Source organism: Castor canadensis, chromosome 5 (assembly GCF_047511655.1).
Source record: "Castor canadensis chromosome 5, mCasCan1.hap1v2, whole genome shotgun sequence".
NCBI lineage: Eukaryota > Metazoa > Chordata > Mammalia > Rodentia > Castoridae > Castor > Castor canadensis.
Window position 1 is genome coordinate 11,200,003 of NC_133390.1, and position 22,928 is coordinate 11,222,930.

General features: G+C 40.2%; 1 protein-coding gene across 1 annotated transcript; it reads left to right on the plus strand.

Annotated features, from left to right (window-relative positions):
- Positions 1 to 1,123: 1,123 nt before the first annotated feature.
- Epcip (exosomal polycystin 1 interacting protein) lies at positions 1,124 to 22,653 on the plus strand. The gene is made up of 2 exons (XM_074072786.1): positions 1,124 to 1,259; positions 18,203 to 22,653. The coding sequence occupies exon 2, from the start codon at positions 18,224 to 18,226 to the stop codon at positions 18,920 to 18,922; it is 699 nt and encodes a 232-aa protein (XP_073928887.1). The 5' UTR covers positions 1,124 to 1,259; positions 18,203 to 18,223; the 3' UTR covers positions 18,923 to 22,653.
- Positions 22,654 to 22,928: the final 275 nt, after the last annotated feature.

Consider the following 22,928-nt stretch of genomic DNA (forward strand, 5'->3'; position numbering starts at 1 on the left):
AATCACTTTCTGTAATTGCCAGGTCTATGATATATCTTCTGTGAATTCAAAAACTATGCCATTTACTCCGTATCCCTTCAATCTTCTGGCATAGTGTGTGTGTGTTGAGAATTCACCAGCTGAATAATGAATGAATGAATAAGTGAATGAATTTCCCTACTGAAGTACTGCTTCTTTTTTTTAGAATATTGGATACTCTGCATGCAAGTAATCATAAATCAGTTACTTTAGTCTCCTGCTGTTTTTAATGAGGAAGACTATTCTCCATCTAATTTTTCCCATATTTAGTGAACCCTCACTGGTTGCTAAAGACTGGGCATTTGTGCTCCAACCCCAATTCAAACCTAATCTGCAATGTGGGGTTTTTGGGGGAAGGTGATTAAGTCACAAGGGTGGAGCCCTCATTAATGGCATTAGTGCCCTTAGAAGAGGCTGAAGAGACCAGCATTTTCTCCTGTCCACCACATGAAGATATAGTTAGAACCAGGAGGTGGACCTTCACCAGACATAGACTTGGCTTGATCTTCAGATTTCCTGGTGTCCAGAACAGTAAGAAATAAATGTATTATTTATAAGTTTTTGATATTTTGTTGTAGCAACCCAAATGGGGCTATCAGTTAATGTGTACAAAATACTTTTACTTATTTATTTGCTTTGTGGATTCTAACATTCAAAAAAATGAACCAGGGAGAGAAAGAGAGAGAGAGAGAGAGAGAGAGAGAGAGAGAGAGAGAGAGTGAGGATAGGACTACATCTTTGAAGTTAAAAGGAGTCCAAACACAATAGAACATTTTTTACACTAGCTAGGCACTTACCATAAATAACAATTCATCAGGCGAAAAGGAGTGGAACAAATCACGGATGTACAAGTATCAAGGAGTCTTCACAGTCTACTTTTAATCCGTTCAATTTCCTGTTAACGTACAATTTCTTCCATTTGTGTCAGTCCTTTAGGGTCAGCATATAGAGAGGTCCCCTTCAAATTTCTTCTGCAAACTTCCCAGTTTAGAGCCCCCAAAAAAGCACGTTCTCTCCTGCTGCATGGTTAATGAAATTGGTAGGCCAGCCGCTTCCTCCTGGTTGCCATGGAAACGGCCAGGCCACTGCCCTCTAGAAACGGAAAAGAACAGCAAGTGCGAGACCATGCATTCCACTCTGGCTTGCAGATTAAACCAGCTGTCAAACCAGGGTGAAGGATCAGTGGCCAGGCAGAGGTCTGAGGAGCGAAGGGACAAGGCCCCACAGTGGAACTCTGAGATGTAAGTAGTTTCTTTGCTCTTCTTTGTTTAAAAAAAAAGAACTTATTTAGTTCACCAATTTTTGATAGCTTCAGATTTTCTACTTCATGGCCCTAAAGTTCTGAAACTGTTCAAAGAGCCAATATTCAGACCACCTCCTTGTAGCTTCTGCATTTCCTGAACACAGGACATGTATGGGTGGGTGGTGGTCACCAAGAAAGACTTGTGTAGGCTTCTAAGTGTGTGAATTACTTTTTAATTGAGATTCTGCCTTTAGAAGGAAACACTTTCAGTTCCTAAAGAGACAAAATCACTGAAGGGAAATATAACAGATACTTCTATGGAATCTGAACTTCTCACTGCTATTTTAAAACATCTGGCTGTAGTCTTCCATCAGTCTTCAGTAATAAATAACAATTAAGTAAAACAGATATATATCATATTTCTTTTTCTTATTGTGATTGCAAACAAAGAAAACTAGGAACTCCATGGAGCATTGGCTCATGTTGATTTTTGCTCTGTTTATGTTTTAATAATGTTATGTTTACTGTCTACTTATATACTAGGTTTTACAGTTCACTTATTAGAAAGCAGAGAAAGATAAGAAATAGTAAGTTAAGATGAGTATTACATTTGGATTGGAGAATTAATTGCAAAAAAATTGGTGCTTGTATTCAAAAGTGGAAAAAACATAACATAACATAATAAAATCAAGATAAGGGGGATATTTTAATTCAAGCCTAGTAGTCCATACCAGTTGTGCATAAATTTTGTTTTTTAAAAAACTTATTTTTGGACAGTTTTGTTATTTGGGGGAAAGAAAATGTTTCAAAAGCACTGTGCATAATATTTGTGGAAACACTGTCCTTAAACATGACCCCCAAGACAGACCTCATTTGTTTGAAAATGTTTTTAGGGAAAAGAGTGATTCTTGAGAAGTTTTTACTTTTTTAAAAGACTGAATAATGCAATCTGTTTGGAAGAAAAACAAGATATTTCATTAATTTTTTTCCTGACAGAAATTGGGCATTTTCTGCAAATAATAGTTTCAGTAAAGTACTTATGGAGATGAATGCTTTTCAACAGCTAATTTGGATTTCTCAATTTTCTTTTGCACTCATTGCTTGAAGCTGGTCTATGATTAGAATCCAGTGACTCATGTCTGTGTCTGAGGAGACAGTAAGTCCCTGGGCCCCAGTGTAGAAAGTGGTCAGGCCACACTACACTGTGGGCTGCTAGGCAAAGCTAAGAGTTTGAACCACAGTGATCCACCCAGCCGAGCAAATACCCAGTCACTCAAGGGAGCTTGAGCTCATTGGTGAATTCATTCTCCAAGAGCCTGTGTTGGGTAGAAAAGAGTGGTAGCTACGCATTCTAGTTAGGATTTCACAGTGGCTGACTCTCTCTCTCTCTCTCATATTCTTTCATCTACGTTCCATGCCTCCATTAGGAGAAGTAGCACTTTGCTGACATTGTCCTATATTCTGCTGGTGAACTTAAACTTATTTTTAAATCTAATTTATAAATGTTTCTTTTTCAAAGAGTGTTTCTGAAATGTTTATGCATAATAGAACACACTTAATTCCTCTTGTTTCATACTCATTTAGCATGAGATTTTCATAGACGTTTTCAATTAAAAGACAGAGTAAGGGAACATGAGGAATGGAGCATCGTTTGAGTCTGCCTATAACCCTGAGCTGGGAAACAGTATTGTAATTTCCACAGTGGCCCCTTAGAGTGTATTTGGGTGTCTGAGTTCAAATCTTAGCTGTTACTAACTAGCTCTGGGACTTGGGACAAGTTATTTTATTTCTCTGTGTCCCCATCTTCTAATATGAAAATGGGGCCATAATACCTTTAGGATTATTGCAAGCACTAAATGATAGCATACAGGTAAACAATTTAGAACAGTACCTGGCAAAAGAGAAGCACTCATTATATGCTGTTATTAATTAATAAAGCTGGGAGCATGCCTACAATCCCAGCTGTTCTAGAGGCTGAGGTGGGAGGAACACTTGAGCCCAGGAGTTCAAGACAAGTCTGGGCAACATAGCAAGACCCATTCTTAAATAAATAAATAAATGAATAAATAAAAAATTTTAAAGTATATTGTCTTTCGTTGAGGACTTTTTTTTTTTTTTTTTTACTGAGCCTTGGGAACACAATAAGAGAGTAAACTATCAACACAGTAACATTTCTCCTTTCCTAGGAATCTGAACTTTCTTGGGAATCCAAAGCTATAAGTTTGAAAGATGTCCATTAGACATCCAGAAAGAACTGTCAAGTAAAATGTTAAATCTAGGAGCCCGAAGCTTGGGGAAGGGTTAAGAGCTAGAGCTAGATCTTGGCTAATCACCAGCACGGGTGATTTAAAACCAAGGGGCATAGTGCAAACCCTGAGGGAGTACACACAGGGAAGAGGGCCAGGTCCCGAGCTGGGCAGACAATAATGGTAAGGTGAGATGCCAGCCAGAGACAAAAACTCCAGAGTGCCCATGGAAGTGGTGAAATAACAAGAAGAACAGGTTCTATGGAAGAACAGAAAGTTCTTAAGAAGAGCACCTGTGTCAAATGCTGGTGAGAAGTCAGGGGATATGAGACCAGGAAATTGGCCACTGGATTTGACAGTATGCTATGAGAGTCGCTGAGGATCTGATGAACATGGTTCCAATGGAGTGATGACAACAAAAGCCTGATTAGAGGGTTTAAAATCTAACACTGGGCTCAGTGGTAGAGCAATTGCCTAGATGTGCTGGGTTTCATTACCCAGCACCAAAAAATAAAATAAAAATTAATTTAAAAATAAAATACAAATATATTTTGGGCTCTGAATGATAACTTATTTTTAAAATTGTCTTATCATTCAACATTCCAAGAAAAGCAGGTTTAAGTCAGCTATACTCTTAGCCTAGTAAAGTTTCATGAAAGAGGTGAGATTCAAAGACAGCTCAAGAGATGTAGGTGGTTTCTTAGCAGATAAAGACAGAAGTCATCCCCAGACCCAGCATGCAACATAAGCAGAATGAGAGGAATTAAGTCAGAATTTCAGAATCAGAAAACACTCTGGGAGCCCAGAGACCACACACACACACACACACACACACACACACATACACACACCACCATTCCTCAATACTTCCTCTTTTCCAGTTTGATTCATTTCCCATAAAAGGATTTCATTTGCATCTCTGAAATGCCTGGTCTCCGAGGTTATTAAGGAAGCCAGAATCTCTGTAGACAGAGAGCTGAGGAATTCATTTGCAGTTGAACTTCCACCATCTCACTGGCCTTTTGTTTTGCCCAAATTGTGATGCCAAGATTATTTTTGGAGCTGCCATTGTCACAGAATTGATCTTCAAAGAGTCACCAGTGAGATCAGGAAGCACTCTTTTTAATAAACTTATTCCAGAATAGCTTTAGATTTAAAGAAAAAAAAAAAGGTGAAGCTATTACAGAGAGTTCCCACATCAAGTAAACATCTTATGTTAGCATGGTACATTTGTCACAGTTAGTGAGCCAACACTGATATGTTATTATTATAAACTAAGATCCAAATGCTATTCGGATTCCTTAAGCTTTTACCTAATGTCCTTTTTCTGTCCCAGGATCCCATGCAAGATACCACATTGCTTCTAGTCATCATTCCCAGTAGACGTTTATAAGCTCTTAAAAACCTTTCAAGAAAGCAATAAGGATTCAATATTTGGTTCCAATGTTTGTATCTTAAGCTACCTAAGAAAAACTTTGTTTTTACTTTTCCAAAATCTGATAGTTGGAACTTTAACTTGAATACAGATGAAAGGAAAAAGCCTAATGCTTACATCTTGAGGTAATATTTGAAGGTACTGTATGGGAATGTAATAATGTACAACTGTAAGTGGACAATCAGAATCCCCTTTTATTGTTCTGGAAGGAGATAATTAAAATGTTAAAGGCTTGCCAGCTTTCTTCTTATCTCTTAGCAAAAGGATTAGTGTCTTGCTCGTTGTCCTTGGCAGCCTCACCCAGGATACTGGCCCTGTGGTTTGAGCAAAGTTCTGAGTTAGCTTTATAGCCTGGACTTGTAAATTGCAGGTTGTGGGCTGTTACAATCCTTCAACTGAGAGCAGTGAGGGCAAGGGTTTTGTCCTGTGCACAAATGTCTCCAAGACCTTTACAGTTGGTGTGTCATATCCATGGATGCTATGCACTCAACCAACCTTGACAGGAAAATAATTACTGGTTGTCCAGATATGTACAGACTTTTTTCTTGACATTATTCCCTAAGCAAGACAGTGTGACAACTGTTTGCATAGCATTTATACTGTACTAAGCATAAGTAGTCTAGAGATGATTTTAAACACATAGGAGGATGTATGTCGGCTATATGCAAATAACTGACATTTTATACAAGGGACTTGAGCATCTGAAGATTACAGTAGCCACAGGCTGGGGGCAGGGGGGAACTTCTGTAACAAATCCTCTGTTTATACTGAGGGACAATTGTATATTTACTAACTCTGCTCATGTTTACCTCACTCCTTGGGAGGATGTATGGAGGAGATGCAAGGACAGTGTTCAGGGGCCCTGACTTGGGGCTCATGACTCCCAGTGTAAGCAAGGGTGTTTCACTCTGTGTCCTCATCGGATTCACAGAGAAGATCCAAGACCACCTCAAATTTAGACTGTGCTTCTGGGGAAGTCACAGGAGGTTGGAGGACACTTGTGGTAACTTTGCCAGATGTCATTCAGTGGCTTTCAAGATAATGCACAGCAAAGTATAGGGTAGTGAGCTCAACTGCCCACCGTCTCACCCATACCCAAGAACTCATGGTTTCCCTGACATAGCCAAGCCATGTGATAAGATTCCTGCTGAAAAATGTGATGAACTTTGCTTGCTGATTTTTTTTTTTTTTTTTTAGCCAGAGGGTCTTGCTATGTTGCCCTTGCTGCTATTGAACTCCTGTGATCCTCCTGCCTCAACTCCTGAATAGGGGGGACCACAGGCATATGCCACCATGGTCCGCCAGCTTGTTGATTTGATAACACGACACATTCCACAATTCCAGGGTAGTAAAGGCAAAATATAAAGTAAAGGATTGTTATCATGCATCTTTGGCTTAGCTATGGTAGGGATTCATCTGAATAATACAAATATTGATGGAGTGCCTCTGTGTGTCAGTGCTAAGGACTGCAGGACTACTGTCAGCAAGAAAACCAAGGCTTTGTCACATTGAAAACCTGACTTCACAGAATACAAGCAGCATCCAAAAAGCAAATATTGAGCTCAATGCCTTGCTTTTCAGTCAGTTCTTACTCATCGTAGTCTAGAAGCTCCTGAGAACTTTGGTCTATTTTTGTGATTCAATCAGTTTAATCTTAAAATTGTAATTTAATTGATACCTAAGACACCCTGGCTTCACCAGCCTGTGGGCACAGAGAAGGTGAAATTAACAGTAATATTTTGCTGGTTCGTGCCCCACCTACTTGATACAGGTCCTTGCCTTTCCCATCACTCTGTCTACACTGAAAAGTCCCCAGCAATTATTTCTTCAGTTCTCAGGAGTGTCATGTCTGTGCTCACAATGGTTCCTTTGTATGTTTCTGTTCCCAACTCTTGTTGGATGTTGACTGGCTTTTGCTTCTGTCATGAGGCTTCCTGTTGACTTGATGACCAGAGACATCATCTAAGTTGTTCCATGCTGTTTTCCTGCCCAGGCCAAATGGTGCTGCCTGCCCCTCATTCTTCCCTGTGCCAGATCTGTGCTGTACTCAGTTCAGAAGTAGAGAGAATGCCTCTGTCCACTTCACAGTATTCTACTTTGCCACCTTGGCAAGGGCCAGGATATGTTCCCCATATCCTGGAGTTCTTGATAGTATTTCATGCATCCTCTCCATGCAGCAACATGGGACTTGGCCTAAGACATAAATCCGGGCTGAGAGGACACAAGTGCCCTGCTCTGTCCCTCTGCTCATCCCTGTTTCAAGCCTCCAGGCATCATCATCATTCTTCCTTCTCTTTCCCTCAACATTTCTACTTACACAATGAACTACCTGGAGGTGCTCGCTCTCTCAATTCATAGGATGTGTCCAGATGCATCAGTTTAGGCCTGACTGGTCCAATTCAGGTAACTGCTTGGTCAGGCATTGAACTTGGTACTTCAGAAAAACTGTAAAGTTGCTCTGGATATAGTTACCCTGCGAGCTTATCATGCAATCTGGTTGGAGGAATAAGCCACATGAAGCAAGTGGCCATGAATAGAGAAAGGCTGGTTGGTTTGCTACAAAGAGGCGGTCTCTTGTGGTGGCTTAGTGTCCTCATAACCTCCGTGTTCATTTCCCATTGTTGCTTCATCAAATTTCTGCAAACTTAGTGGCTTAAGGCAACACGAATTTATTCTATTTATTTCTGGAGGTTAGAAGTCTAAATTTACACTGTCTAGACTAAAGTCAAGGTATCAGTAGAGCTGGTCCTTCTGGAGACTCCAAGAGGGAATCCATCCATTGCCTTTTCCAGATTCTAGAGACTGCCTGAACTCCTTCTCTTGTGGCCACATCACTCCAATCTCAGCTTCAGCTGTCACAGTGCCTTTTTCTTCTCTTTCTCCTCCTGTATTTCTTTTATAAGGACCCCTGTGATTACATGGGGCCTATCTAGTTAATCCAGAATCACCTCCCCATCCCTAGATCGGTAACTTAATCACATTTGCAAAGTCCATCTTGCCATGTAAAGTCACATTCACAGGTTCCAAGGATTAGAATAGACATCTTTAGGGACTACTACTTAATCTAGCTATTACTATGTGGAGATCAATGATGTTTTGATTATAGCCTATACTCCTGTTGTGCCTTAAATATATTACACACATTTGAATTACTAGAAATTACAGTTTGACAATTTCTCTTAATTCCTAGGATAGCTCACTAATAATTTCAGAGCCTCCCATTCCCCACAATTTATAGGAAAGTTGTAAATCTGATTTGATTTGTTACAGAAAAAAATCAGGCAAAGAGGCCTTTTAGCTTTACCCTGGATCTGGTCTCTAGTCAAATTTTTGGTACAAGTGATGTAGAAAATCAATTTCATACTTCTTTGAGATGGCTTTTGGCAATGGTCTGGCCGAGCATGCTGGTACAGTACTGTTATCACTGTAATCCTAACATCGCAAAATATCAGTTTACGAGTGATGTTGTAGTGCTATGGGTATTATGATATACTGATGAGTAATGGTAATAGTACTCAAAAATAGCACCAAAGATATTTTAATTTGGGCCTCTTAAAACCCAAATTGCTTGCTTAATCTACTTTTGCCTAAATTCCAACTTATGCAGACATGAATTTTCACTTCCCCCTTTCTAGATGAGTAAACATATTAGATGATAGCAAATAGCAGATTTGCTATATAAATCAGCAAAGATGCTCATTACATCAGAATCACGATGAACTCGGCTCCTGCCTCTCACAATGAACTTTGTAAGCCACAGTTAAAGGGAAATAAATGATCTTCACCAACAGAGTGATGACTTCAGTGTCAGACACATATAAAACCATGTAAAAATTCAGAGGCTCATACTGGGGGAGTGGGGTGGGCTGTTGTGGAATGTGAAGAAGAAAGAAAAGACAACACTTATCACATTAAGAAAACATTGGGGAGAGACGCAAATTAACTTAACTTTCAACTTCATAAGCTTTGAAATACTAAACAACACGGACACTATTCTCCCTTTTAAATATCATCTTACACAGTGTTTATCTCCAACCTATGTCCTGCAGTGCACTCATGGAAGAGAGCCAAAAAAAAAGAAAAATACTGAAAACCCCTTTTCCCAAAAGCTTTTCAAGGTCTTCTACCTAAAGCCTTTGCATGTTGTCTTTGTGTCTATGTCACCCACATTACACAGGATAGCTGAACTTCTCTTTGGCCTAGATGGACAAGATGGTTGCCCAGACACAGACAAGTGGGAACTAGACCTGAGACAAGTGACCACTCCTTTCTGGGGCCCTAGAGAGGAGTCTCCACCCCAAGCCCCTCCCACATGTCCCATTTAATCCTTCCCCTACTGCAAACAAGGGACAAGGCAGGATAAGGCTTAAGTGCAAGTGCCTTTGAATAAGAATGTGTTGACTTAAGTAACTATTCAGAGCTAATCAACTGATATGAGACCATGAGAGTGAGTTTTCAGCATGGGAACGTGGAAAGAATGAATACTGGGATGCTAAAGGAATTAAGAGGAAGACACAGCAACGAGAACCCAGGGATGGAGGAAAGCTCTAATTGTTTCATAGCTTGCCCATAGTGAGTTCTCACTAGCAGCTGGGCTTGCTGCCCATCCAATAAAACCACCCAGAGCTTCCTGTCTGAAAGGATGAGCTATGCCTTTCTTGTGGTTGCCAGGGGGCAGAGCACATGTCTCCATGAGAGGAGTTCCCAGCCAAGTTGTGTTGGGACATGAAGAAGGAGACAACCAATGGCTCCCAGTGCTGTCCATTTGCAGTCTCCTGCTTCCTGTATTACTGGTTCCCTTCAAGAGGCTACACAGGTGTCTCAGATGCATGCCCACAGAAGGAAGGAGCCTAGTTCTCACCCCTCCTCCCCCATCCCCACATCTTACTCTCTTGGGTTCTCCATCCCCAAGGATTCCACATACTGGAGGATATTTACTCAAAGAGTCTGGAGCTAGGAGTCAGCAAATGGAGAGATGTAAACCTTCAAAAAAGATACAAAGGGAGTGTTTCCTTACTTAGAACTCACTGTCCCATAGCTCAGCTCTTCCCCCAATTCACTTTCTACTTGGCAGCCTCAGTTATCGTCCTCAAACACAGATCTAAATAGGTCTTCCCTGTGCAAATCTCCACTGCCTCATTTTTGCCTCATGCAAAGTGGGGTGCACAGGCCAAGCCAGTGGGGTAGAGCTGTATGTAAACTTTTATTTGCTTTTCATTTAAAAAATTCTACTGCTTATGTATTATTTATAACATAGACAATGTGTAATTATGCTAATAACACTTATCCCCTTTGTAAATCAGAATTTATATCTATTGGGAGAGGGTTAGATGTTTTTATTGATGGGGTAAAGATCAAAAGAGTTTAAAGACCAAATCGCTGCCCGCATAAAGTCTAAATACCTCAGCTTGGCCAGCAAGGTCCTGTCTAATCCTGTCGTACTGACAATCCCAGCTCATGCTCCCTAGGATATCCAGAATGTGCTCTGAACACCAAGCACTTCAATCATTATGAGATTTTGCTCAAGTGACACATCTCGTACTGCCTTACCTCTCCTAACCCCAGCCCCTTCTCTTCTTAGCCCAAACAGCACTTTGGGAGTCTTTCCCATTTCTGCATCTTTAACCAACACTGCCAAAGACATTGTCTTTCACTGGTTGCTCAGTTGTTTGTACTAATGTACTTGGGAAAATCTCAAGGCCCTTGATGAAGGTGAGATAACTCCTCCCTTTTTGATTTATTTCCTGTGATCTGGGCTACTGTCTGGCATTAAATAAATATTCTCTAAATGTTGATTTCTCATTTTCTAAGAAAATAGGATGTAAAAAGCATAAGTTGCAAAATATTAGCAGCAGCTCTTCTAATCAGGGTAGGCTACCTGCTGACAAGCTTCAAAATATCTGTAGTTCACAATAGGAAGGTTGCTTTTCCTCTTACATCACAGCCTCATGCCAATCAGAGAGAGGGTGTTCTGCTCCACACAGTCATTCAAGGACTCAAGCTTTTGTGTCCAGTCGTGCCATCTTCTAGGGTCCCCAAGTCCTCCACAGGGTCTTCTACCATGTTCCATTGGTCAGAACTCAGCCATGTGGCACCACTTCATTGCAAGAGACTTAGAAATGAAGTCTAACAGCGTGCCACGTGAAGAGAGGAAAACATGAGCGCTAGTGGGCACTAGAAGTCTCTGATATACCCAGCTCAGAAGGCACTAGAAACGGCTATGGAACCATGAGAAAAATTCAGTGTCAATGCACCTAAAATTTTTTTAAGAAAATGCTGAAAACTATGTATAACAATTAGATCTTTGAGCTTTTAAGTTGCTGAACATGTTTAAAAACCAGAGCTACTATTCCAAATCAGTTTAAACTTTATTTTTATTATAGCTGAAGAAATTTCAGTAACAACTAATATTAGCACCTAGGAACATTAAGGCAAAGACTTCCAAATTAAGCAGATACAAACATCAGTTACTTCAAAACAAATTCCACAGAGATTCTTTCTCAATCTAGGATTACACTCCACATTTAGATCATACTTATACCTGGCTCCAAAAGGAACATCTCAAACTGAATGAGTTCTGTTTATAAGAAGACATTGCTTGTAAGGAGATATTGTGTCAGTGGGAGGATAGCATTTGGACCATTTGCCCAAAACACACTTGAAATGTCATAAATAATGATGTTTTGAATTCTATAAACTTCACCCAGAAGACTAAAAAATATAATTGTGGAAAAATGTAGTGACATTCCCCAAGTCCTTGCAGCAATTCAAAATAAGATGTGATTTTAAAATTAAATTTGAAAGTGGAAAGGCAATTAGGAAAAAAAAAACTCAAATGAAGAAATTATGAAGATACAAAGCTAGAAACTGATGAGGGACTCAAGCATACAGACTCAAATATAAACCTAAGCCGTGGCACTGAGGGTGAGAGCAGAAGAAAAACAGGGCCTGGACACCGCAAGAAACATACTTTAAATCCAGGACTTGGGGAACTAGCAAGGATGTCTGCCACAACTGCAGTCCTCAAAGTGCATCTGTGCAAAATATTTGAGGAGGTAAAAATGAAGGGTCTTCCAGTAAAGGAGATAATTTAGAATCCTGGGTGTATTCCACAAAGCAAGTGTGTTGGTCTGTTCTCTGTTATAATAAAACACCTGAAAACAGGTATTGTTAAGCTCAATTTTGGAGGCTAAAAATCCAAACAGTACTGCTCTGGTGAGGATCTCATGACGGATGGAATCATGGTGGGAGTGCATGGAAGAAAGAAATCACATGGTGGGACAGAGATCAGACTCATTCTTTTACAAAGACCCTCTCATGAGAACTAATCAGAGCCCCATGAAAACTACATCAATTCTTTCTAAGGGCAGTGCCCTTAATGACCTAATTAGCTCCCAGTAGGTTCCACCTCTTCAAGGTCCCACCACCTCTTAACATTGCCACACTGGGGACCAAGCTTCTAATACAAACCACATCCAAACCACAGCAATGAAACATATACCTGCACCTTGAGTGTATTTTATCAAGGAGGTGGCCAATGTTTGCTAAAACCTTGAGGAGTGAGGTGGTCATGCTCGCACATGGGTCTGCAGGGCATCCACTGTCGCCTATCTTACCTTTTTCTGTTGCTGCTCCTGCTTTCCTTTTGCAGAACCTGCCTTGCACCCTCTCAGTCCATGGTTCCCAGTGTGGCTACTCCTACCATTGCCTTCAGGGCTGAGCATCTGGCTCAGGAGACCAATATGTTTTTGCCTGGTACAATAGGGAAAGAGAGACTTATTTTTTGCTGGAGGTTCTCAGTTGGTAGAAAATAAACCTGGATTTACTGATGACCATCTTGTCCCTAGAGGGTATGAGCTTGTCTGAGAATGAAGCGCATCCAGGAGAAGAACTAAGAAATAAGGCATTTCTCATAACCTTTTCCTTGAGTACCTAGATCAAGCCATATTTGAAATCATTCTCTGTTCAAATATGCAAACCAAATTTTTTCTCTCAAGATAGTTTCAACTAGATTTCTGTAACTAACAGTTAAAAGCGTTTTAGTGCAATGATATTTGGTAAACTATCTTTTTGCACTCAATCAATAAAATTTGTCAAGCCCTGGCGAGGTACAAAGCGCTGTGCTAGAAATGGGAAGTACAATGCCAAACAAGCACTCATTTGAGGGGGTGTCCCCCAGTGGCAGATAATTTAAGCCAACAATCACAGTATAATAATTCCAACAAAAATTCATCTGGAGTACTCGGTATGTCTAATTATGCCTGGGGTTTGAAGGTATCATGACAAACTTCATGGAGGAGGTAGTATCTGAGTCGTGGAATATTTCTTCAGTGGATAAAAGAAAATAGGAAAATTACCTACATCACTAGCATGGGATGACAAGAATTGAAAGAGCCAAAAGATGGAGAAGATTGATGGCTTGTGGGACTGGCAGGAGTGGCAGTGGGAAGGAAGAGTCAAGGGGTTCTTTGGGGCTGGAACCCTCTAACCCACCTTGATCTGACACCTCATTTTCTCAGCATCCCAGCTTTTTGTGTGCTTCCTCATTGAGCCTTTCCCCCATGCTATAATATGAGTCCCTCTTCATACCCACTATGGGCTGAGGTACAGCAAGGGACAATTTGTGCCATTCTGGTTATACAACAGTGGAATGTGTCCACAAGTTAATAAGTATCCAGTGAAACTAGACTCTTCACATCCACTTTCAACAAACCTGAAGAAAGAAATTCATGGCTAACTGAAGAAGAAAAACATCTAACTAGCATCTTTGTGGGGCTCCCCATAAACTGGTCACAAGAGATATTTGTCCTGACCTGTACACCTTTATGGAAGCTTCCTGCCTCTGCTTTCCCTGTTCTGGTCTTAGAGATCCCCAGTGTCCAATGTTCAGGGACCACTGAGCTCTTGTCATGGCCTCAGCTATTGGGAAGTTGTTCACAAATCCCTTTGGAAATTTCTTGTGCATGTGTTCTAGCAAATTAATATCTTTTCCTCTTCCTATCCCTTTCCTCTTACCTTTATGCCTCCGAACAGTATCAGGACCTGAAAAATGAGGCAGACTTTTCTCACCAGGTTGTGGGCAAATCCCTCCCTTTCCCTTTAAGAGCTGGGATCAGAAAGAGCCAATGGTATTGACAGGATTCCTCTTTCTGAGAAGACAGGGTTACTGGGACGTGAAGTCCCAGAAACCGCTGATAGAATCTGGGACAGCTGATCATCTAAAATTATCTTATAATTAATAAACTCTTTCCCATTTCTTGCTAAAGTGGAGGTAGTCACCACCACATTCTAACATCACTTAAAAATGGAAGCCTCTTGTTCATGGAAAACTCTGGCTCCCCAAGCTTCTCAAAGCTCTTTTATTGCGAAGTGAACATGTTAATAAATTCTTTAAAGAGATCCTATGTCACCTTCAAAATAAACACAAAACACCACCAACCACCTTATCCATTCCCCTACCAGCTGCTGCCGATGAACTTCAGTCTAGCTCCATGTTTTCTCCTTTTCCTCCTCTTCCTTTGACTCTTTGAGGATGAGTGTACCACTCAAAATTAAGAGTATCATTTTCCAGTCCAGAGGCCTTTGCTATTTCTTGTTTTACACCTCTTATGCCATGAATTCACGGGGAACAGGTTCCAGCAGCCCAGGCTCCTTCCCATGGGTTCTCACAAAGCACTTGTCTGGGTGGAGCAGGAGGGTGCTTCAGTTGAACCCAGGCTCCTTTCTCTACGGCCTCCTTCTTTTCCTGGTCATTTCCTCATGTGTTTCGGGAAGCTGTCTTGGCTCTTAGAGTGATAAATATGCCAACATGCATATCAGTTCTCTTGCTCTTGACTTGCTGTTCACAATGCCAACAGCGAACTGGGTAACACTGCAAACTCTTCCAGTTTTGCCACAGTAACATTTGTGGGGCATTCCTTTTTGAACAGTACCTGTTTCCTTGATGTCTTAAAGATTTGCATATGCGTGGCTAAAGGAACACCTCTATGTTTTCTTTTTTTAAAACATTTTTATTAGTATATACTTGTTGTACAGGGGGTTCATTGTGACATTTCCATGTATGTGTGCAGTGTGCCCCATTTGGTTCATCCCCTCCATTATTCTCCCTCTTCCCCCTCCCCTTCTTAAAATGACTTCAATAGGTTTCAATGTTCTGTATTCATACACTGTATTGACCATTTTCACCCTCCTTTACTCTCTTCATTTACCCTCCCCCTCTCACTAGGACCCTCCCTTTAACATGACCTGGTTTACATTCCTGTCCTTTATTGCTTGTTCATTCAGTGGGGTTTTGCCTTGGTATTTTATCTGTAAGTATATTTTGCTTAAATCAGCCTAACCTCCGTTCTTCCTTACCCTTCTCTCCTACCCCAAACTGTTCAGCAGTTTTCAGTGCATTTTGTTGTGTCTTGTTCCTACAAGATGCTATGTATTTCAGTATTATTCATTCTTTACCATTCTCTTTTTTCCCTCTTCCTGTAGTCTCTTCTAACAGTTCCACTATTGGAAACATGTTCTCTCTCTCTCTCTGTCTTCATAAATATATGCATACATATATACGTGCACACACACACACATATATGATAATGCTTATATTTGTATTTGGATCTATTTTCCACATATGAGAGAAAACATGTGATCTTTGTCTTTCTGAACCTGGTGTACTTCACTTAACATGATATTCTCCAGACCCATCCATTGGCATGTGACTAACGCAATTTCATTCTCCTTTATGACTAATACTCCATTGTGCATATCACATTTTCATAATCCATTCATCAGTTGTAGGACTTCTGGGCTGTTTCCATAGCTTGGTTATTGTGAATAACACTACAATAAATATGGGTATGTAATTGTCTTTATTGTCGCCTTACGTTCCTTCAGATATATGACCAGAAGTGGTGTTGCTCTATTTTTAGTTTTTTGAGGAACCTCCATACTGTTTTTCTAGTGGTTGTACTAATTTTGTTCCCACCAATGGTATATTCAGGGATTTTCCCCCCGAATTCTCACCAACATTTGTTGTTTGTACTCTTGATAGTAGCCATTCTAACAGGAATGAGGTGGAATCTTAATATGGTTTTGATTTGCATTTCTTTTATGGAGGATGCTGAGCATTTCTTCATGGGTTTTTTTTTTTTTTTTTTTTTTGCTATTTGTACTTCTTCTTTTGAAAAATCTCTATTCAGTTCATATGTCCACTTCTTCATTGTGTCATTAATTCTTTGGGATTTTAGTTTTCTGAGCTCCTTGTAAATTCTAGTTATCAATCCCATGTCAGATGTATAGCTGGTAAAAAATTTTCTCCTATTCTGTTGGATGTCTTTTGCCGTGAAGAGCTCTGTAGTTTCATGTAGTCCCATTTGTCAATCCTTTCTCTTAATTGCAGAGCTACTGGCAACTCCAGTCTTCTAAATGTCCTAGAAAACATATATTGGGTACCTCTCCTCTTTCCCTCTGTGTTCATCATTTTGGCAAATTACTAGAAGATGATGGTTCTGGCTGAAATACTGCTGTGTTCTTACTTCTCTGTTCAGTGTATCCCTTCTCAGTTCAGCCTTGTCTTCCACTGTTGAGTATAAATACCTGGAAGGCAGCACCCAGGTTTTGTTTATCTTTGTTTCTGCCTGGCCTAGGCCAGGGCCTGGCACTTAGTCCGTGCTGCGGTCTGCCTCACTCCTTAGATTCCTCCCTTCTCTCCCGGGCTGCAGCTCTGGGTCCTTGTATGCAGACCCGACATGGCCTTGGCTCTGATGTCATAGACAAATGGAAGCAGAATCAAGTTCGTTAGAATCTAAACTCCATGAAGGATAAAGGTTCTGAGCTGTTTCTCCAGAGCTAGCAAAGTGTCTGCCACCTAATAAATTCTTCATAAGCATGAGTTATATGAATGAATTAATTACTTAATGAGTGAGTGAATGAACAGACAGTTGGATGGATTGATGAATTCCAATTACAATTGATGTTCAAGTTTACTCAACTGGACTGATTTTTATCCTCCCTGCATTCCAGTCACCTGTGAGAGTCTTGTGCCTACCTCCTTATCCTGGCATTTTTAGTTTTGCCTCCCTCCAATGCCCATTGCCTGTTTTGCCACCTGTGACTTCATCAATTGTTACATGTCTGTCTAGCCCTTTCCTATTGTCCCCACACTCTTTGGACATATATTTACCTCCTCTGAATAACCTTTACATCTATCATTTCCTGTCCCTTCCTGTGATGGCCTTGACCATAGCTCTGTGCCCTCCTAGTCACAGTCTCATTCCAAGGATCTCCTTATACCTATGGTGTTCGACAACGCAAAAGAACTGAGTTATATTGTTTGGTTTATCTTCAGTCATCAGGTATCTCAGGAGAAACTTTGATTCTTTTTGCAAAACTGAAATCTGGTATCTTCTGCTATAATGCTTGTTTCATTCCAATGACACCATGAGAGAGGAACAGTCATCTATTATATGCCAGACATGTTGGGCACTTTCCCCAACCTGGACGTAGTTATTACTCTTTAAAACATGAATAAATTCCTATCTTTTTAGTTCATTTAGCAGTGCCTGTGTGTTGTTTAGTTTGGGACTCCCCAACAAATTGACAAAACCAATTCGTAAACTTGTTCTGGAATAGAAGATAAATCAATATAACTGTGATTAGTATTGGTGGGTGATCGGTCTTTCTGTGGTCTATTAATACAGTTCCAATTGACTGTAGGGCAGGAAAGAAAGGAGTGAATGAATATAGCAGGTTGATTACGCTCAGGAGGAGGTGGAAGGCATGTTTGTCTAGTTAGAAATGTAAGTTTACCATTAACTCAATGTCTTATTGCTAGTCATGCTATGCAGTTTAATAGGCAATACATGGATGGTGGACTCCTACAAGGAACTGTTTGTTTTTGAATTCCAGGAATTCAAATACTGAGGGGAGGAGGGCATGTGCATGCTTAGGGGGTTTACAGGCACTAAATAGTAGTAAGTGGATATTTAGAGAATGTGCTAACTGAAATAATTCCAGACCTCTGCCCGTAGATAGGATGCGGTAGGTCTTGCAGGCATCGGCTCTCTTGGCATGTTAGTCTCACTATCAGTTTCATGACTGAGCCAAGCAGAGTTCAGACATCTGGCTGCTGCTTCTCACAAGGCTGCAAAGTAAAACACTGCCTGTCCTTACAGAATAGTCTATAATTGGTTATTGAGGGGGATCCTTTTTTATGAGCTGTGTGTTTCTAATAAGAGGTTCTGACAACAAAGTTGCATGTTTTATTTTCAGGAGAATTCCATGAATTGATTCATGAAGGAGAAACAGGAACACTCCAACCCACACTGGACAAGAATGACACTACGTACCACACGTTGCCTCCTTCTGATTAGTGCACTGGGCTTCTTTGCACTTGACCACTTCACAAAAGGTCAGAAGAATAGCACGTTAATTTTCACAAAGGAAAACATCATTCGGAACTGTAGCTGCCCTGCAGACATCCGGGACTGTGACTACAGTTTGGCCAACCTGATGTGCAGCTGTAAAACTGTCCTACCCTTTACAGTAGAACAAACCAGCTACAGTGGTCATCTGACCATCTGGTTCACAGACATATCGGTGCTGGGACACCTATTGAACTTCACGCTGGTCCAGGACCTGAAGCTTTCCTTGTGCAGTCCCAACACCCTCCCCACGGAGTACCTGGCCATTTGCGGGCTGAAGAGGCTTCGCATCAACACTGAGGCCAAGCATCCCTTCCCAGAGCAGAGCTTGCTCATCCACAGCAGTAGGGATGACAACTCCAGAGAGAAGCAAATGTCACACAAAGGCTGGCAAGCATGTACATTTATCTCATTCCTAGATATGGCTCTTTTCAACAGGGACTCATCTTTAAAATCATATAGTGTTGAAAACATTTCCAACATTGCCAGTGACTTTCCTGACTTTTCTTACTTTAAGACCTTCCCAATGCCAAGCAACGAAAGCTATGTTGTCACAGTCATTTACTAACATTGTAACTGTGTCCAACTGACAGAGACTTTGAAAATGATGGATCATTTGAACAAGGAACTTGACAATAAGACCACGGGATACATACGGCTACCCACAACTGTACCTCTTCCTCCTGGCCCCCATTCATAACAGAGCCTACCTACAAACAACCATCTCTCTTTGCTCTACTCCACACAACCTTGGGAGCTATTTTGAAAAAGAAAATAAAAAGCAACAACTACACTTGATTCAATCCTGAAGTATCTCTTGAGAGCCAGCTAGAGGCTAGGTCTTTGTGACAGGCAGTCTGTGGAGAGATGTCAGATCAAAAGTGGAGAAATTAGTGCGCATCAGGCACTACCAATGAGAGCTCAACATAGGCATGACCCCCCAAGAAGAGCATCTTCTTTCAAACTACAGTAGTCCGCCCTTGTCAGTGGGGGATACATTCCAAGACCACAGAGGATGCCCAGAACAGCAGACAGTACTAAGCCCCACACATACTGCTTTTTCTCATACATACATACCCATTATAAAATTTAATTTATAAATTGAGCACACTAAGAGATCAGTAACAATTATAATGACATACCATAATAAAGTTATGTACCTTTGTACTTAACTCCCTCTCTCTCTTTCTCTCTCTTCCATTATACTGTATTCACCTTTCTAGTGATAATGTGAGTTGACACTTAAAGCACTTTATGACTTCTTTTTGGCATAGCCAAGTTGCCAGCATTGTTACTTTGCACATTAAGGCCATTATAGGGTTTCTTGAAATCAAATAGGCAATTCTGCAACAATGGGTGGGTAGTGTACATAGGGTAGATAAGATGGACAAAGGGATGAGTCATGGCCCAGATGGAATGGGGCAGGAGAGCCTGAGATTTCATCATGCTACTCAGAACAGCTTGGAATTTAAAACATGAATTGTTTATCTCTGGAATTTTCCATTTAATATTTCCAGACTATGGTTATCTCTGATAACTAAAACTGTGGAAAATGAAACTACAGGTAAGGGACTATTATACTGCTTCACATTTTTTTCTGCTTCATTTTATGACCGCACCTGGAATTCTCTTAAGTCAAGAATGATAGATTGCAGGTGTATGCTGGTCATGGTGGCACAAACCTGTAATACCAACACTCAGGAGACTGAGGCAGGAGGATCTCAAGTTTGAGGTCAGCCTGGATTATATATTAAGACTCTGTCTCAAAAAACCCAAAAAACAAAAACAAATTGATAAATTTCAGAGGTGTGGGGACTTTGAATTCCATGAAATGACTAGTTTCTTGTAGGCTGATATTTTCCAAATAACTTGCTAAGAACAGATATATTGAGAAATGGGAGTTTTAAACGCATATTTATGGAGGGTTGGGGAAGGTAGAATAGGCAAGGATTGGGTGGGACCTTAGCATCAAATGAGGGCATCAGGATCCTGAGATGGGGATGCAGAAGTGAAAATTAGAGGAAACAAAAACACTGTATTGTGAATTTTTGCTTAGAGTGCTGCTTAGCCCCGGGAAAATTTTCTTCTAGTACTTCTGTTCTATTTCGTCGTCTTTTGACGTCTTTGTCTTTGTCCCCACTATTCCACTTCCTCTATCTCTCATTTCATTTTCCTCTTGCTCCAGAAATCAGAACTTAGATTAATAATGGTAGAACCATTAAACCACATTAGGGCTGGCTTGGGACTCTAACAATCACTTGTAACATTATTCCCCGCGGGTAAAGGTGTTCAAATTATGAATAGATAGCTAAAAAAGAACTTTTGATGTTCAGTTCATTTGGGGTCAGGACAGTGTTCTTTTTTAAAATTTTATCTACCTATTTAGGGGGGACTGGGGATTGAACTCAGGGCTTCGTACTTGTAAAGCAGGCACTCTACCACTTGAGCCACACCTCCAGCCCTTGATGCTCAGTTCATTTGGAAATTTAACATTAGAAAGTTAAGACGCTTTATGACATAGTTAACACAAATGGTATTATGTGTATTGATAAAAGGAACCAAAGCAACATATTTTTTTAAAAAAAGTGAAATTGATTCACCATTGTACAAAAAAAAAAAAAAGCTCCCCTCACAGACACCCAAGTTACCATTAAAGTGGAATACAAGGAAACTGTGGTGCAGTGGTGGGCTCGGTGGTACAGCGCTTGCCTAGCATTCATGAAGACCTGGGTTCAACCCCCAGCATCTCAAGAATCCATGTGGTACAAATGTCTAAACTCAGAATGCAATGAAGCTGAAACCTTGTTGCATTCATGATACCACAAAATGGTAAGCAATAGTTTCACTGTGAAACAACAGGATGTCCCAGCTTGGTCACATTCCTGATAGATGACATTTTTCTTTTTTATCTCTTAACCTTAACATAGGATAACTGAAATAACCTGAGATTTCTACATTTGCTTAATTGCTGGGGGATTTGACCATTCAGACTAATTAGCATGAGTTCATAATGTCAGCATTTAAATTAGGCCAAAATGAGAACTAAAGTATAAATTTTAAAAGAAAAATTAATGACCTCATTACTGATATTGTACTTCAGAGATATCTTTAAAGTAACAGAAAAAGACAAAGAAGGGAGGAAAGAAGATAGAAAAGAAATATAAAAATATAAATAATAAACATGTACTGTTATTAGTTATTGAAAATGTAACAAATTGAATTTTAATGGATGCCTTATTAATAATGTAAAAAATTAAATGTCATGTGCATCCTATACTTCTATTTGGTAGCTTTTCACAGTTTCAGAGTCCTTTTACATATGTTTTATGTGATTTTTATCAGAAATCATTTTGGGTCAATGGGATTGAAAACCAAGAAGGTAAAAGCTAATTTAGTTATAAATCAAGCCCGAAGGTCCCCAGATACATGGACTGCAAATGTGGTTCATGTTGTGCTGTGGTAGGATACATAAGGAACAGGAAATCCATACACAGACATGGGGATGAATGGCGTTTAAGACTCAGATGCAGGGTGAGAGGCAGCAGGGAGTGGTGGGGTTGGTGGTAAACTGGGGATGTACCTGACGTGCACCTGGAGGGTCCACTGCAGCTCGGCTCAGGTGAGTGCTGCCAAGAGAGATTATCATTGGCCAGATCTGATGCTTAGAGAATTAGAAATTGCAGCTTTGTATGGGAAATCTTGCAATTTGCAAATGTTGGCATACCACTAGCATTTTTGTTTCTTTTCAGAAACATCACGTGGGTCAATAAACTATAGCACTGGTGCAGTTTGTCACCTCTGGCTGGCAGTGTTCTGGTAAAAGTTTGGCCACCAGGTCTCAAAAAAGTGTATACAGATAAATATGTGCATAGTTTATTATAAATCTTGATATAAAGCATGTGTAGCCCACAATATAATATGATGAAATATATATTGTTCTTTGTTATGAAGGCTACATACACAATTCTCAAAGACTATTTTGGTTGATTTTTGCCAAACTCTTGTAACCAAAACCAAGCTAAGGTTTTAATTGGTAACAAAGTGTAGTTCTGGCATGACCATTGGTTGATATTTTCATTTATATTAGGAGTAAGAGGAAATTTAAGCAATAAAAATATATGTGGTTAGTCAATGATATAAGCCATTTCTTTGTTGAATCAAATGAGTTTTCAAATACTGCAGGGATATTTTCTTAATTTGGGGGACCATTTGTAATGGAAAGGCTATGGACAGATTGCATTTTAGAACTTAATCTGCATCTCTCCATCACACTCAATAAAATAACAAGTCAGACTCTGATGTGCAGTGTGTTTTTTCCAGTTTCAGTAGTGTATGTATTGTCACCATACCCAACTTCAAGCTTCCAAGGAGCAGAGTTGAGAAAAGATGCACAGTGGTACACCATCATATCACATCCACCCACAGATGCAATGGGCTTGGCTAACCTCAAGAGCAGTAATGAAAGATGAATGCAGTAAATAATTAGGAAGCCATGAATTTTGACTTGTCTTCATTTTTTTTTGGGTGGGACCAGAATTTGAACTCAGGGCTTTGCACTTGCAAAGCAGGCACTT